At 37.8% G+C, this 15,825-nt stretch overlaps 1 protein-coding gene across 1 annotated transcript in view; it reads left to right on the top strand.

The window, feature by feature from the left end:
- Window positions 1-11,228, top strand: part of RESF1 (retroelement silencing factor 1) — a 78,107-nt gene extending 66,879 nt beyond the window's left edge. The window contains exon 4 of the mRNA XM_082419579.1: window positions 8,218-11,228. Within this exon, the coding sequence (XP_082275705.1) occupies window positions 8,218-8,225 (8 nt within the window). The 3' untranslated portion in view covers window positions 8,226-11,228. The remainder of the gene's footprint in view (window positions 1-8,217) is intronic.
- The last annotated feature ends 4,597 nt before the right edge of the window (window positions 11,229-15,825 follow it).

Raw genomic sequence — 15,825 nt, 5'->3', positions numbered from 1 at the left:
GAATAATATGCCATTGTCTGGATGTACCATTTTTTTGGGGGGGTGGGGGGTGCTGCGGTGGCTCTTCATTGATGTGCGTGGGCTTTCTCTAGTTGCAGCAAGCGGGGACTACTCTTCGTTATGGTGCACGGACTTCTCATTGGGGTGGCTTCTCTTGTTGCAGAGCATGGGCTCTAGGCACATGGGCTTCAGTAGTCGCAGCACGCAAGCTCAGTAGTGGTGGCACGCGGGCCCTAGAGTGCAAGGGCTTCTGTAGTTGCAGCACACGAGCTCAGTAGCTGTGGCTTGCGGGCTCCAGAGCACAGGCTCAGTAGTTGTGGTGCACGGGCTCAGTTGCTCCGCAGCATGTGGGATCTTCCCACACCAGGGATCAAACCCATGTCCCCTGCACTAACAGGTGGATTCTTAACCACTGTGCCACCAGGGATTTACCATTATTTATCCATTCACCTACTGAAGGACATCTTTGTTGCTTCTAAGTTTTCATATAAATAAAGCTGCCATAAACATCTGTGGGCAGGTTTTCATGTGGACATAAGTTTTCAACTCCTTTGGCTAAATACCAAGGAACATGATTGCTGGATCACATAGTAAGAGTATGTTTAGTTTTGTAAGAAACGACCAAACTGTCTTCCAAAGTGGCTGTACCTTGTTGCATTCCTACCAGTAATACATGAGAGTTCCTGTTGCTCCAAAGCCTTTCCAGCATTCGGTGTTGTCAGTATTTTGGATTTGGTCCCTCTAATAGGTGTATAGTGGAATCTCGTTGTTGTTTTAATTTGCATTTCCCTGATGACCTGTGATGTGGAGGATCTCTTCATATGCTTATTTGCCTATATGTATCTTCTTTGGTGAAGTGTCTGTTGAGGTCTTTGACCCATTTTGATAAATCAGGTTGTTTGTTTTCTTATTGTGGAGTTTTAAGAGTTCTTTATATATTTTGGATAACATCACTTTATCAGATGTGTCCTTTGCAAACCTTCTCTCCCAGCCTGTGGCTTGTCTTCTCGTTCTTTTCATGTTGTCTTTTATAAAGCAGAAGTTTTTAGTTTAAATGCAGTCCTGCTTATCAATTATTTCTTTAATGGATCATGGCTTTGGTGTTGTATCCAAAAAGGTATCACCACACCTAAGTTAATCTAGGTTTTCTCCTATGTTATCTTTTAGGAGTTTTATAGTTTTGTGGTTTACATTTAGGTCTATGGTCCATTTTGAGTTAATTTTGATGAAGGATATAAGGTCTATATCTAGATTCATTTTTTTGCAGGTGGATGTCCGGTTGTTCCAGCATCATTTGTTGAAGAAACTATCCTTGCTCCATTATATTGCCTTTGCTCTTTTGTCAAAGATGACTATATTTATGTGGATCTACTTCTGGTCTCTATTGTTCCATTGATCTATTTGTCTGTTCTTTCATTAATATCACACTATTTTGATTATTGTGACTTTATAGTAAATCTTGAAGTCAGGTAGTGTCAGTCTTCCAACCTTGTTCTTCTTCAATATTGCATTAGCTATTCCGGGTCTTTTGCCCGTCCATATAATTTTTAGAATTAGTTTGTTGATATTCACAAAATAGCTTGCTGTGATTTTGATTGGGATCACTTTGAATCTATAGACCAAGTTGGAAAGAACTGACATCTTGACAATAATGAGTCTTCCTATTCTTGAACATGGAATATTTCTTCATTTATTTAGTTCTTTAATTTTGTCATCAGAGTTTTATAGTTTCCTCACAGAAGTCTTGTACATATTTTGTTAATTTATACCTAAGTATTTAATTTTAGGGGTGCTAAAGTTAATGGTATTGTGTTTTTAATTTCAAATTCCATTTTTCATTTCTGGTATATAGGAACATGATTGACTTTTGTATACAGGCATACCTCTGATAAAATGCAATAAATCAAATATCACAATAAAGCGAGTCATGAATTTTTTGGTTTCCCAGTGCATATAAAAGTTATGTTTACACTATACTATTATCTATTAAGTATACAATAGCACTATGTTTAAAAAAATACATACTTTAATTTTAAAATACTTTATTGCTAAAAAATGCTAACCATTATCTCAGCCTTCAGCAAGTCATAATATTTTTGCTGGTAGTGGGGTTTGAAATATTGCGAGAATTACCAAAATGTGACACAGAGACATGAAGTAAGCAAATACTGTTTAAAAAATGGTATCGGGCTTCCCTGGTGGCGCAGTGGTTGGGAGTCCGCCTGCCAATGCAAGGGACACGGGTTTGGGCCCTGGTCTGGGGGGATCCCACATGCCGCGGAGCAGTTAGGCCTGTGTGTCCCAGCTGCTGGGTCTGTACTCTGGAGCCTGTGGGCCACAGTTGCCGAAGCCTGTGCACCTGGGGCCCTTGCTCCGCGGCGGGAGAGGCCACTGCAATGAGAAGCCCGTGTGCAGCAGCGAAGACTCAATGCAGCCAAAAATAAATAAATAAAATAAAAAATTTTTTTTTAAATGGTATCAATAGACTTTGCTCAACACATGGTTGCCACAACCTTCAAGTTGCAAAAAAAAAAACAAAACAAAAAACCCCACAATATTTGCAAAGCACGATAAAACAAAGTACAATAAAATGAGGTGTGCCTGTATTAACCTTGTGTCCTGCAACTTTGCTATAATTGTTTATTAGTTCCAGGAGATTTTTGGTTGATTCTTTCAGATTTTCTATATAGATGTCATGTGCATGTCATGTGCAAACAAAGACTGTTTTTATTTCTTCTTTCCCAAACTATATCTTTTATTTCCTTTACTTCTCTTAATGCATTATTGAGGACTTCCAGTACAATGTTGACAGGGAGTAGTGAGAGAGGACATCTTTGCCTTGTTCCTGATCTTGGTAGGCAAGCTTCTAGTTTCCCATGAGAAGTATGATGTTAGCTGTAGGTTTTCTGCAGATATTTTTTTATCAAGTTAAGGAAGTTACCCTCTGTTCATAGTTTATTGACGGTTTTTATCATGAGTGGGTGTTGGATTTTATCAAATGCGTTTTCTGCATCCATTGACATGATTATGTGACTTTTCTTCTTTAGCCTGTATATGCAATGGATTATATTCGTTGATTTTTTTTTTTTTTTTTTTTTTGGCTGCATTGGGTCTTCATTGCTGTGCACAGGCTTTCACTAGTTGTGGCGAGCAGGGGCTACTCTTGGTTGCGGTGTGTGGGCTTCTCACTGTGGTGGCTTCTCTTGTTGGGAGCACAGGCTCCAGACGCACAGGCTCAGTAGTTGTGGCGCACAGGCTTAGTTGCCCTGTGGAATGTGGGATCTTCCCAGACCAGGGCTCGAACCTGTGTCCCCTGCATTGGCAGGCAGATTCTTAACCACTGCGCCACCAGGGAAGCCCTATTCATTGATTTTTGAGTGTTGAACCAGTCTTGCATGCCTTGCATCCCACTTTGTCATGGTGCAAAATTCTTTTCATACATTATTGGATTCAATTTGCTAATATTTTGTTGAGGATTTTTTCATCTATGTTCATGAGAGATATTGTTCATGTAGTTTTTTTCCTCCTAGTATTGTCTTGTCTGGTTTTGTCATTACAGTAATGTGAGCCTCATAGAATGAGTTAGGAAGTATTCACTCTGCTTCTATCCTCTGAAGAGACTGTAGAGAATTGGTATAATTTCATCCTTGAATGTTTGGTAGGATTCACCAGTGAACCACCTGGGCCTGGTGCTTTCTGTTTTGGAATGTTATTAAGTATTGATTCAATTTTTAAAATAGATTCAGGCCTACTCAGATTGCCTGTTTCTTCTTGTGTGAGTTTTGGAAGATTGTGTCTTTCAAGGAATTGGTCCATTTCATCTAGTTTATCGAATTTGTGGGCATAGAGTTGTTCATAATATTCCTTTAATATCCTTTAATGTCCGTGGGATATGTAGTGATGTTCTCTCTTTTGTTTCTGACATTAGTAATTGGTGTCCACTGTTTTTTTCCTTAGTTAGCTTGTCTAGAGGCTTATTGATTTTATTGATCTTTTCAGAGAAATAGCTTTTGGTTTCATTGATTTTCTCTATTGATTTCCTGTTTTCAATGTTATTGATTTCTGCCCTAATTTTTATTTTTTATTTTTTGCTTACTTTGCTTTTAATTTGCTCTTCTTGTTCTAGTTTCCTAAGGTAGAAACAGATCATTGGTTTTATATCTTTCTTCTTTTCTCTTATATACATTCAATACTATAAATTTCCCTCTGAGCATTGCTTTTGTTACATCCCACATGTCTTTATAAGTTGTGTTTACATTTTTGTTTGTTCAAAATATTTAAAAATTTCTCCTGAGATTTCTTCCTTGAACTGTATGTTATTAAGTATTTTAGTATTTCCAGTTATATATTTTAGTATTTTAGTATTTCCAGTTATATTTATGTTATTGATTTATTTTAGTATTATTTTAGTATTTCCAGTTATATTTCTGATATTGATTTCTAGTTTAATTTTAGTATTTTAGTATTTCCACATATTTTAGTATTTCCAGTTATATTTCTGATATTGATTTCTAGTTTAATTTCATTGTTGTTTGAGAGAACACACTGTATAATTTCTATTTATTTAAATGTGTTAACGTATGTTTTATGGCCCAGAATTTGGTCTATCTTGGTGAATATTCCATATAAGCTTGAAAAGAATGTATATTCTGCTGTTGCTGGATGAAGTAATCTCTAGATGTGAACTACATCCAGTTGATTAATGGTGCTATTGAGTTCAATTGTGTCCTTACTGATTTTCTGCTTGCTGGATCTGTCCTCATCTGATAGAGGAGTGTTGAAGTCTCCAAATATGATAGTGGATTCATTTTTTCTCTTTGTAGTTTTATCAGTTTTTGTCTTACAGTTTTTGCCCTGTTGTTAAATGCATACACATTTAGGATTGTTATGTGTTCTTGGAGAATTGATCCCTTTATCATTATCTAATGCCCTTCTTTATCCCTGATACCTTTCCTTGCTTTGAAGTCTGCTCTGTCTGAAATTAATTTAGCTACTCCTGCTCTCTCTTTTGATTAGTGTTAGTATGGTACATTTTTCTTCATCTATTTACTTTTAATATATATGTGTTTTTTTAATATAAATTTATTTATTTATTTATATTTTTTATTTTTGGCTGCATTGGGTCTTCGTTGCTGTGTGCAGGCTTTCTCTAGTTGTGGCAAGCAGGGGCTTCTCTTCATTGCGGTGCACAGGCTTCTCATTGCGGTGGTTTCTCTTGTTGCAGAGCACAGGCTCTAGGCCATGCAGGCTTCAGTAGTTGTAGCACATGGGCTCAGTTGTTGTGGCTCGCAGGTTCTAGAGCACAGGCTCAGTAGTTGTGGTGCATGGGCTTAGTTGCTCCACGGCATGTGGGATCTTCCTGGACCAGGCCTCAAACCCATGTCCCCTGAATTGGCAGGCAGATTCTTAACCACTGTGCCACCAGGGAAGTCCCTGGGTTTTGTTTTTAGATCCACTCTGACAATCTCTGTCTTTTAACTGGTACATTTATACCATTGGCGTTCAAAGTGATTTTTAAAAAAAATTTTTTGGCTGTGCTGCACAGCATGTAGGATCTTAGTTCCCCGACCAGGGATTGAACCCATGCCCCCTGCAGTGGAAGCACAGAGTCTTAATCACTGGACCGCCTGGGAAGTCCCTCAAAGTGATTATTAACATAGTAGATTAATACCTATCATATTTGTTACTGTTTTCTATTTTTTGCCCTTGTTCTTTGTTCCTTTATTTTTGTCTTTCACTCTTTCTCTGCTTTTTGTCACTTTCATTGAGCTTTTTATGATTCCATTTTCTCTCCTTCCTCTTGCACACACACATACACTCACACACATATATGTATAAAAAGAATTTTTTTTTTTTTACCATTTTTAGTGGTTGCCCTAGAGTTAGCAATAAACATTTACAAGTAATCCAAGTCCACTTTCAAATAATAGGATACCTCTTCCTGGGTAGTGTGCATACTTTATTATAATAAAAGAATCCTAATTCCTCCCTCCTATCCCTTGTATCATTGCTGTCATTCATTTCACTTATAAAAAGCATACATAGCATATATATACATATATAAGATATATACATAAGCATACATAATCAAATACATTGCTGCTATTATTTTGAGCCAACTGTTATCTGCTAGATCAATTAAGAATAAGAAAAATAAAAGTTTTTATTTTACTTTCATTTATTCTTTCTTCAATGCTGTTCCTTTCCTAATGTACATCTGAGTTTCTGACCTATACAATTTTCCTTCTCTCTGAAGAACTTCTTTTAATATTTCTTGCATGGCAGGTGTACTGGCAGCAGATTCCCTCAATTTTTGTTTGCCTGAGAAAGTCTTCATTTCTTTTTCACTTTTGAAGGATAATTTCACAGGGTACAGTATTCTAGGTTGGTGGGTTTTTTCTCTCGAAGTATTTCATTCCACTATCTTCTTGCTTGCATGTTTTCTGAGAAGTCAGATGTAATTCTTAGCATATTAATTATAGATGTTTTAAATTCCTGGTCTAATAATTCCAACATCCTTGCCATGTTTGGTTCTGATGCTTGCTCTACCTCTTCAAGTTGTGTTTTTTGCCTTTTAGCATGCCTTGAAATTTTTTTCTTGATAGCCAGACAGGATGTACCAGGTAAAAAGAACTACTATAAATAGGACTTTAGTAATGTGATGATAAATTGTGAGGGGGATGAGAAGCCTTCCACAGTCCTATGATTAGGTCTTAATCGTAGTGAGCCTATACCTCTGAACTGTGAACTTCAAAGGTGTTTCCCAGCTTTTTCTCCCTACTTAGGTGGCACAGCATGGCTAGAGTGGGTGGGAGTTGGGTATTTTCCTTCTCCCAGTTCAATTGGGCTCTGATAATACCCCAGCAAATTAGGTTCTGGTTAACTAGTTTCCCCTGAAGACAGGCCTTGTTAAGAACAGCGTGCTCTGGTATATTTCAAAATAGTTCCTTTCTCCTCCCCCGGCCAGAAGCACTGATACTTTCGCTGATATTTACTGTGAGAACCTGTTTGAGCTCCTGCAGGTATAATTCACAAAAATGTAGTGTTCCCTCTATAACTGAGTCCCCCTGGAGTTTTTAACACTCATGTTTATCCATACTGAGCCTCCAACAATTTGTCAATTAGAATTTGGATTTCCTACCCCAGCACTGTTTCCCATGGTGGCTTTCACTTTTGAATCTCTGCTCTGGAAGACCTGGATTCCATGTACTTGCCAGTCTGTCTCTCCAGTCTTGGGGGCAGCAGTTTGCCCTGTTACAAGAAAAGTTGTTGATTTTTCAGTCCATTCAGCCTTTTACTTGTTGTTAGGACAGAGTGGCACTTCTAACATCCTTACATGTGGAACCAGAAACCAGAAGTTTTCACTATTTTTTCACTTAACAAAGAGTTAGACTAACTTTAAACAAGGAGGACAAAGGTCCTTTTATCAATGACCATTGATACAAATAGTTATACGAATTATTACACAATTTAATTTAATATACTATTTAACTCACTTGTTTTTAAGTTAGAAATAAGGAGTATATAATTCTACCCAACAAGTAAGTCAAAGAAAAATATACTCCAAAGGGAAAGCAGTAAGAGTGGAAGAAAAGAAGCATTGAAAAGGGGCACTGACAGATAGATCAAGAAAGAATGAGAAATGAAGAATCAAACAGAAGGGACAGAGATAAAGGATGAATCCCACATACACATACCTAAACACAAGCTGCAGAGACATAAAGAGCCTATACTCAAAAAGAACTACAAGTGTGGACTGTAGCATCATCTAGCTAAGTCTCTTTATCTTTCAAGTCATAGCTGATGTTCTGGTTTTGTTACGAGTTTACGTATTTAACTTCTCACTTATTCAACTAAAAAATTATTGGACATCTTCTGTGTACCCATCACTGTGTTAGGAGTAGGAGGTACGGCAATAAATAAGACAGTGACACTGATCTTAGAGAAGTTACAATTTGGCAGGAGAGACAGGCATTGGTTTTTAAATTTAAATCACACCGCTTTCAACACACACACACACACACACACACACACACACACACACAGTGGCAACCTGAGGTGATGGATATGTTAATTAGTTTGATGTAATCATTTCATAATATATAGATAGGTCAAAACATGACTTTGTACACCTTAAATGTATACAATTTTTATGTCAATTATATCTCGATAAAGCTAGAAAAAAATCATGTTATATTTTTAAAACATATTTTACAGGAAAATAAGAAATCCTCGGGACTTCCCTGGTGGTGCAGGGGTTAAGAATCTGCCTGCCAGTGCAGGGGACGTGGGTTCGAGCCCTGGTCTGGGAAGATCCCACATGCTCTGGAGCAACTAAACCCGTGCGCCACAACTACTGAGCCTGCACTCCAAAGCCCATGAGCTACAACTACTGAGCCCACGTGCCACAATTACTGAAGCCTACGCGCCTAGAGCCCATGCTCCGCAACAAGAGAAGCCACTGCAATGAGAAGCCTGCGCACCACAACTAAGAATAGCCCCCACTCGCCACAACTAGAGAAAGCCCGCACACAGCAACAAAGACCCAACGCAGCCAAAAATAAATAAATAAATAAAAAAAAAAAAGAAATCCTCTATGAGTTCCATTGTACTGTTTTAGATTTAAAACTCCTCTTCCAGAAACAGACTCACAGATACAGAAAACAAACTAGTGGTTATCAGAGGGGAGAGGGGTGGGGGAGGGGCAAAATAGGTGAAGGGGATCAAGAGATACAAAGTAGTAGTTGTAAAGTACATGTTACAAGGATATAATGTACAGCACAGAGAACATAGTCAATATTTTATAATAACTTTGTATGGAGAGTAATTTATAAAAACTATTGAATTACTATGTTGTACACCTGAAAGTAACATCATATTGTAAGTCAACTATATAGTTCAATAAATAATAAGTAAATAAAAGAAATAAACCTTGGATCAAAGAAGAAATTGCAATGGATATGTGGACAAAGAATTTCGCTTGCTATATCAGTAAACAAAAGATATTGTGGCCATTGCAGATGCCCCCTGACGGTACACCCTTAGGGGATTCAGGATGGAGAAAAGCAGGATACTGGCCCTAGATAAGGTGCATATCAAAGGAATAATTCCATTAAGCCGAGACTCTTGCATCTTCCCATACACAGAAAAGTGCTAAATTATTTAACTTGAGATATCTCGTTTTTCTTTAATTAGCAGTTATCTTTTTTTTTAATTGAATTATAGTTGATTTACAATGTTGTGTTAGTTTCAGGTGTACAGCAAAATGATTCATTTATATATATATTCTTTTTCAGATTTTTTTCCATTATAGGTTATTACAAGATATTGGATATAGTTCCCTGTTCTATACAGTAGTACCTTGTTGTCTATCTCTGCTACACATAGTAGTGTGTAATCTCAATCTCCTAATTTTTTTTTAATAGATCTTTATTGGAGTATAATTGCTCCACAATACTGTGTTAGTTTCTGTTGCACAACAAAGCAAATCAGCCATATGCATACACATGTCCCCATATCCCCTCCCTCTTGAGCCTCCCTCCCACCCTCCCTATCCCACACCTCTAGGTCATCGCAAAGCACCGAGCCAATCTCCCTGTGCTATGCTGCTGCTTCCCACCAGCCAACTGTTTTACATTTGGTAGTGTATATACGTCGATGCTACTCTCACTTTGCTCCAGCTTCCCCCTCCCACTCCGTGTCCTCAAGTTCATTCTCTACGTCTACATCTTTATTCCTGCCCTCCCAACTAGGTTCATCAGTACCATTTATTTTGTTTATTTATTTATTTAGATTCCATATATATACATTAGCATACGGTATTTGTTTTTCTGACTTACTTCACTCTGTATGACAGACTCTAGGTCCATCCACCTCACTACAAATAACTCAATTTCGTTTCTTTTTATGGCTGAGTAATATTCCATTGTATATATGTGCCACATCTTCTTTATCCATTCATCTGTCAATGGACATTTAGGTTGGTTCCATGTCCTGGCTATTGTAAATAGTGCTGCAGTGAACATTGTGGTACATGTCTCTTTTTGCATTATGGTTTTCTCAGGGTATATGCCCAGTAGTGGGATTGCTGGGTCATATGGTAGTTCTATTTTTAGTTTTTTAAGGAACCTCCATACTGTTTTGCATAGTGGTTGTATCAATTTACATTCCCACCAACAGTACAGGAGGGTTCCCTTTTCACCACACCTTTTCCAGCATTTATTGTTTCTAGAGTTTTTTGATAATGGCCATTCTGACCTGTGTGCGGTGATACCTCATTGTAGTTTTGATCTGCATTTCTCTAATAATTAGTGATGTTGAGCATCTTTTCATGTGCCTCTTGGCCATCTGTATGTCTTCTTTGGTGAAATGTCTATTTAGGTCTTCCACACATTTTTTAATTGCATTGTCTGTTTTTTTGATATTGAGCTCCGTGAACTGTTTATATATTTTGGAGATTAATCCTTTGTCTGTTGTTTCTTTTGCAAGTATTTTCTCCCATTTTGAGGATTGTCTTTTTGTCTTGTTTATGGTTTCCTTTGCTGTGCAAAAGCTTTGAAGTTTAATTAAGTCCTAGCAGTTATCTTTTGATGTTTGACTACCTGGGATTTTTTTTGCAAAAATTCCTATGTATACTGGTTCCTCTCTTACCTCTTTGGAACAGTCTCTCAGAGCTATCTAAGTCTTAAGTCCTCAGTAATGCCCCAAATAAAACATAATTCTCAGCTTTTTGGGTGTGCATTTTTTTTTTCAGTTGACAGATACTAAACATGTTTGAGAGGGGAAAAAACTCTTCTTCTAAAGGCTCTTAATCTTAAAATATGTGTTTAATACTAAGGTCTCAGTACAGTTTTTCAGACATTTAAATGCAAAAACTTTCATAAATTAGCAGCATGGGGAAAAATGGCTTAGTTGCTAAACAAAATAAAGTTTGCTTTAGGGAAAGAGCAGTATAGGAAAGTAGACAACATTTTTTTTTATATATATTTATTTATTTATTTGGTTGCGCCAGGTCCATTGCGACTCGCGGGCTTCTTAGTTGTGGCATGCATGTGGGATCTAGTTCCCTGACCAGGGATCGAACCCGGGCCCCCTGCATTGGGAGCGCGGAGTCTTATCCACTGCGCCACCAGAAAAGTACCTAGACAACATTTTTGAATAGTTGTCCATGAGTATATCTTTTATCTTCCTGATTTGAAAAAAAAAAAAAAAACCAAAAGTACAAAGAATAATATAACAAACACTCCTTGGGGAAGTATAATTAGAAACAAATCTTCCCCCAGCCCAGTAAACCTCTCCATGAAGGTAGTAGAAAAAGAAAACAGTTCTTTTTTTTTTTTCAATTGAGTGAACATTAAACTAAAATGTGATGTGTATCACAGGCAGTGTCCTAAGAGATTGTAAAGACAGAAAGAAATCTCACACTTTTATATAGCCAGGTAGATGCAACCCATCACATACATGTTCTCAAGATAAATGATAACTAGTCCTCAAGAGAGCACAATTTGTCACACACCCTAAGTTCACCTGGAAATTGGAGCGGTCATCCCCCGCTCGCCGCAACTAGAGAAAGCCCGCATGCAGCAACGAGGACCCAGTGCAGCCAAAAATAAATAAATAAATAAATTTTTTTTTTTAAAAAGAGTGTATATATATATATATATATGTATAACTGAATCACTTTGCTGTACAGTAGAAATTAACACAACATTGTAGATCAACTATATTTCAATTAAAAAATAAAAAGTTTAAAAAAAAAGAGAACAATAGATGAAGTGCCTTGCAAAGAGGAGCTCTCACTGGATCTAATATGACTGTGCTCTGCATATATGCTGTGCCCAAATCTTGCTCTGATCTGAGAAAGAAGCTTGACTCTCCCTGCATGATCCAACCAAAGAAATGTGGTCAAGTCATGTGAAGATTAGTCATGCTCTGAAAGCTGGGCCTAAGTCGGATTCCTGCCAGTGGCTGGCACATTTCCCCTCCCCCCAAGCCTCTGTGCTTCAGAAACTGGAAAGTCCTTATCCTTGGGCACAGGGTGATGTGCAGCAGCAATAAATAGCAATAGGAAGAATATGAGCAACAGGTGTTGGAGACTTGTCAGTTAGCAAGAGAGTGTTACTTCCATATAAGGATGTAATGATGTGGCTCCCCAGGTTAGAAAGATGCCAAAGGCCAAGACCAGAAAGACTGGGTGCCTCAACTTCTATCTCCTACAGTGTAACTATGTTCAATAGAATGTGTGCTCCCTGCTACCCTGATCTGTGTATCCTTTAATGCAGCAGTTCTTCCAGTGTAGTTCAAAGACCCTGGGGATTCCCCAATCCTTCCAGGGGTTCCATAAAGTCAAAACTATTTTCAAAATAATGCTATGCCATTATTTGCTTTTTTCACTGTCTTTCTCTTATGAATGTGGAATGAAATGTTCCAGAGGCTACATGGCATCTGGTATCATAACAGATTAAATCTATAGCAGATATGAGAATCCAGCTGTCTTCTGGTTGGCTAAACATCAAAGAGATTTGCAAAAATGTAAAACAATGCCTCTATTCTCAGAGAAAATTGTTTTTTTGGGGGGAGTTTATTATTTTTCAATGTATTTTTCATGATTATTATTGCTATTTAAAATAGATTAATAAATCTCTTTAAGTTAATTTTAATGTGTAATATAGTAAATATTGATAAATATAAACTATGTAAATAAAAATTCATTGGAATCCTCAATAATTTTTAAGGGTATTAATGTGTCCTGAGCCAAAAACATTTGAGAACTGCTGCTAAAACACTTGCTACTTTGTTTAACTTATGGTAAAACACACCCATTTACCATAAATGATAGACTTTTGGTTGAGTTTTCTTCCATTCCATGAAAAGGCTCAACTCTTCCAAAACATTATTTTGCTACTGATTCTGTCTTTAACCATTTGCATTGAAATCTTTTACATCTAGTTTTGTGTTAATTCAAACGCCTTAAATAATTGCATAGAGTAATACAACTTATTTCTTATTAGAAAATTGTCTGTTAATAAACCAGATGCCTGTTATACTGTAAATTATTAATGGCATTACCAATTCCCACCCCCCCTTCTCTTTTCTTTATTTTTCTAAGACATATATAGCAGTGAAAACCCATTTGGGGGGTACTCTCTTCTTTCTGCAGTTGTTAGTTATTAGAATAAAGGTGATTTGGGTTATTTCTAATTCTAACAGTATATTCACTTGGGTTCCCACTGAAGCAGACCCTAAAGAAAGGATTTGAAAGCAAGTAATTTATTTGGAATGTGATCTTAGGAAACACTGGTTAGAGGAATAGAGAAGTGAGACAAAGATGGAAAGGAAGGCAGTTAAAGAAAGGGTGAGTTATCAAGTTAGCTACCACTGTGAGCAACTGTAGCTTAATCCTGCTGGGGAACTCTGGGAGTTGGTGTAGAAAGCATGCCTCCCAGTCATCCCACCAGAGGGGTGAGGGAGCTGAGGTATTTAAACACCAATTGCCTTCAGTAATTGGTCATGGACTGCTGGGGGAATGTTTAAATGCAGGCCACCAGAGAAAACCCTCAGACCATTGGAAATCAGTCAAGCATACACTATAGAGTCAGGAGCATGGATAGGGGCACCAACAGTGACAGCTACAAACACAATGCAAAGCTTTTCATCATAAACACTATAATATTTTGTATGTTTTGGAAGATTTAGATAATTGGTATCAACTTATATTATTGGAGAAGGCAAGAGTTGAAGAGGAAACTTAAAGTGGTCCAGATGGTAGCTTAGATTTGACTGTGTGGAAATAAACAAAGACCACCCAAATGAGAACAAGCAAAGGCTACTTATTCAGAGCTTGCTATAGCAAGGGAGTCAGCCACAATCACTTGTATTTTAGTAAAGACTTAAGGCAGGCAGAGGAGAGGGAAAGCTTTATAGTGGAAAAGGGAAGCCTCCAGGTATGTCATGATCAGAGGTTGCTGGTATGGAGAAGCTGGTGGCCAGCTCACTAGAAATGGAACATCCTATGTGATTGGTTAGGGGAACATAATTGTCTTTCTCCGGTTAGTCCCTAGTTGGAATCCGGGGCAAAAATTAGAGAAGCTGGCAGTTATCGACCAAAGCCCAGATATCAGAGCATACCTAAAGCCTTCTCTTTTTTCCACTATAAAGCTTTCCCGGGCTTCCCTGGTGGCGCAGTGGTTGAGAGTCTGCCTGCCAATGCAGAGGACACGGGTTCGAGCCCTGGTCTGGGAAGATCCCACATGCCGCGGAGCAACTAGGCCCGTGAGCCACAACTACTGAGCCTGCGCGTCTGGAGCCTGTGCTCCACAACAAAGAGAGGCCGCGACAATGAGAGGCCCGCGCACCGCGATGAATAGTGGCCCCCGCTCACCGCAAGTAGAGAAAGCCCTCGCACAGAAACTAAGACCCAACACAGCCATAAATAAATAAATAAAATTAAATTAAAGCTTTCCCACTCCTCTGCCTGCCTTTGAGTCTCTGCCAAACACAAGTGATGGTGACTGACTCCCTTGCTATAGCAAGCTCTGAATAGCTTTGCCTGTTCTCATTCAGTTAGTCTTTATTTTCACAGACCAAACTATATTTACTCTCACCTCCATGCTCCTACCTTATATTTAGTTTGTGCCAGCCATATTGAACTTCTCACTTTCTCCAAATAAACATATCAGCCTCTGGCATGTAGGAACTGTCTGTCTTTGCTCATGTTGTATGTCTCCTCTATCTAGAAAATACTTTTACTGCTTCTCCAGCTGATAGAACAAATCCTACTCATTCTACTCCAAAGCCCAGCTCAAATATCACCTCATCTGGGCAGAATTTCCTAACCCTTTCAGGGAGAATTAATTGACCTCCAATTCTGAGATCCTATTACACGTTACTCTTGCCGTGTTAGCATAACCTCTCAAACTGTATTATAGCCATAGTTTTTCAGTTAGTGTCTGTATCCTCTTAGGAAATGGAAACTCCTTTAGGGTAGGGCACATTAGTTTACCTCTTTCTATTGCTCTTCACTTAGAAAATGCTTAGTAAATGTTTGTAAAATTAAGTTGAATTAAATTGTTACTCCAAACCTTATTTTTGCTATATTCTATAAAACCAGAGGTAGAGGAGAGGATTGGTTGTTGTGTAATTAATTTTACTGGCTAAACAGTTATGTTAAGCCTCAAAATACATGTTTTATTTAGTTTTTAACCTATCTCATTTGAAAGCATATTCAAACTCATCAAATCTGTCATTTTCATCTCCCCCCTTTCAAGGTTCTTTTTCATTTAAAAAGAATACTTCTAGTCTGTGAATATTTTCTCCCATTCTTTAGGTTGCCTTTTCATTTTGTTGATTCTTTCCTTTGCTGTGCAAAAGCTTTTTAGTTTGATGTAGTCCCACTTGTTTATTTTTGCTTTTCTTGCCAGTGATTTTGGTGTCAAATCCAAAAAAATCATTGCCAAGACCAATGTCAAGGAGCTCTTACCCAATGTTTTCTTCTAGGAGTTTTACCGTTTCAGGTCTTACATTGAAGTCTTTAATCCATTTTGAATTGATTTTTGTGTATGGTGTGAGGTAAGAATCCAATTCTTTTGCATGTGGATATCCAGTTTTTCCAACACCATTTATTGAAGATCCTATCCTTTCCCCATAGTGTATTATTGGAACCTTGCTGAAAATTCGTTGACTGTGTATATACGTGTAGGTTTATTTCTGGGCTCTTTGTTCTGTTACAGTTCTATGTGCCAGTACCACACTGTTTGACTACTAAAGCTTTGTAATGTTGTTTGAAGTTAGGAAGTGTGATGTCACCAGCTTTATTCTTCTTGCTCA

The sequence above is a fragment of the Balaenoptera physalus genome (genome assembly GCF_965194825.1).
Source record: "Balaenoptera physalus genome assembly, chromosome: 13".
Taxonomy (NCBI): domain Eukaryota; kingdom Metazoa; phylum Chordata; class Mammalia; order Artiodactyla; family Balaenopteridae; genus Balaenoptera; species Balaenoptera physalus.
Note: the sequence above shows the minus strand (reverse complement) of the source record. Positions and strands in the feature narration are given on the sequence as shown.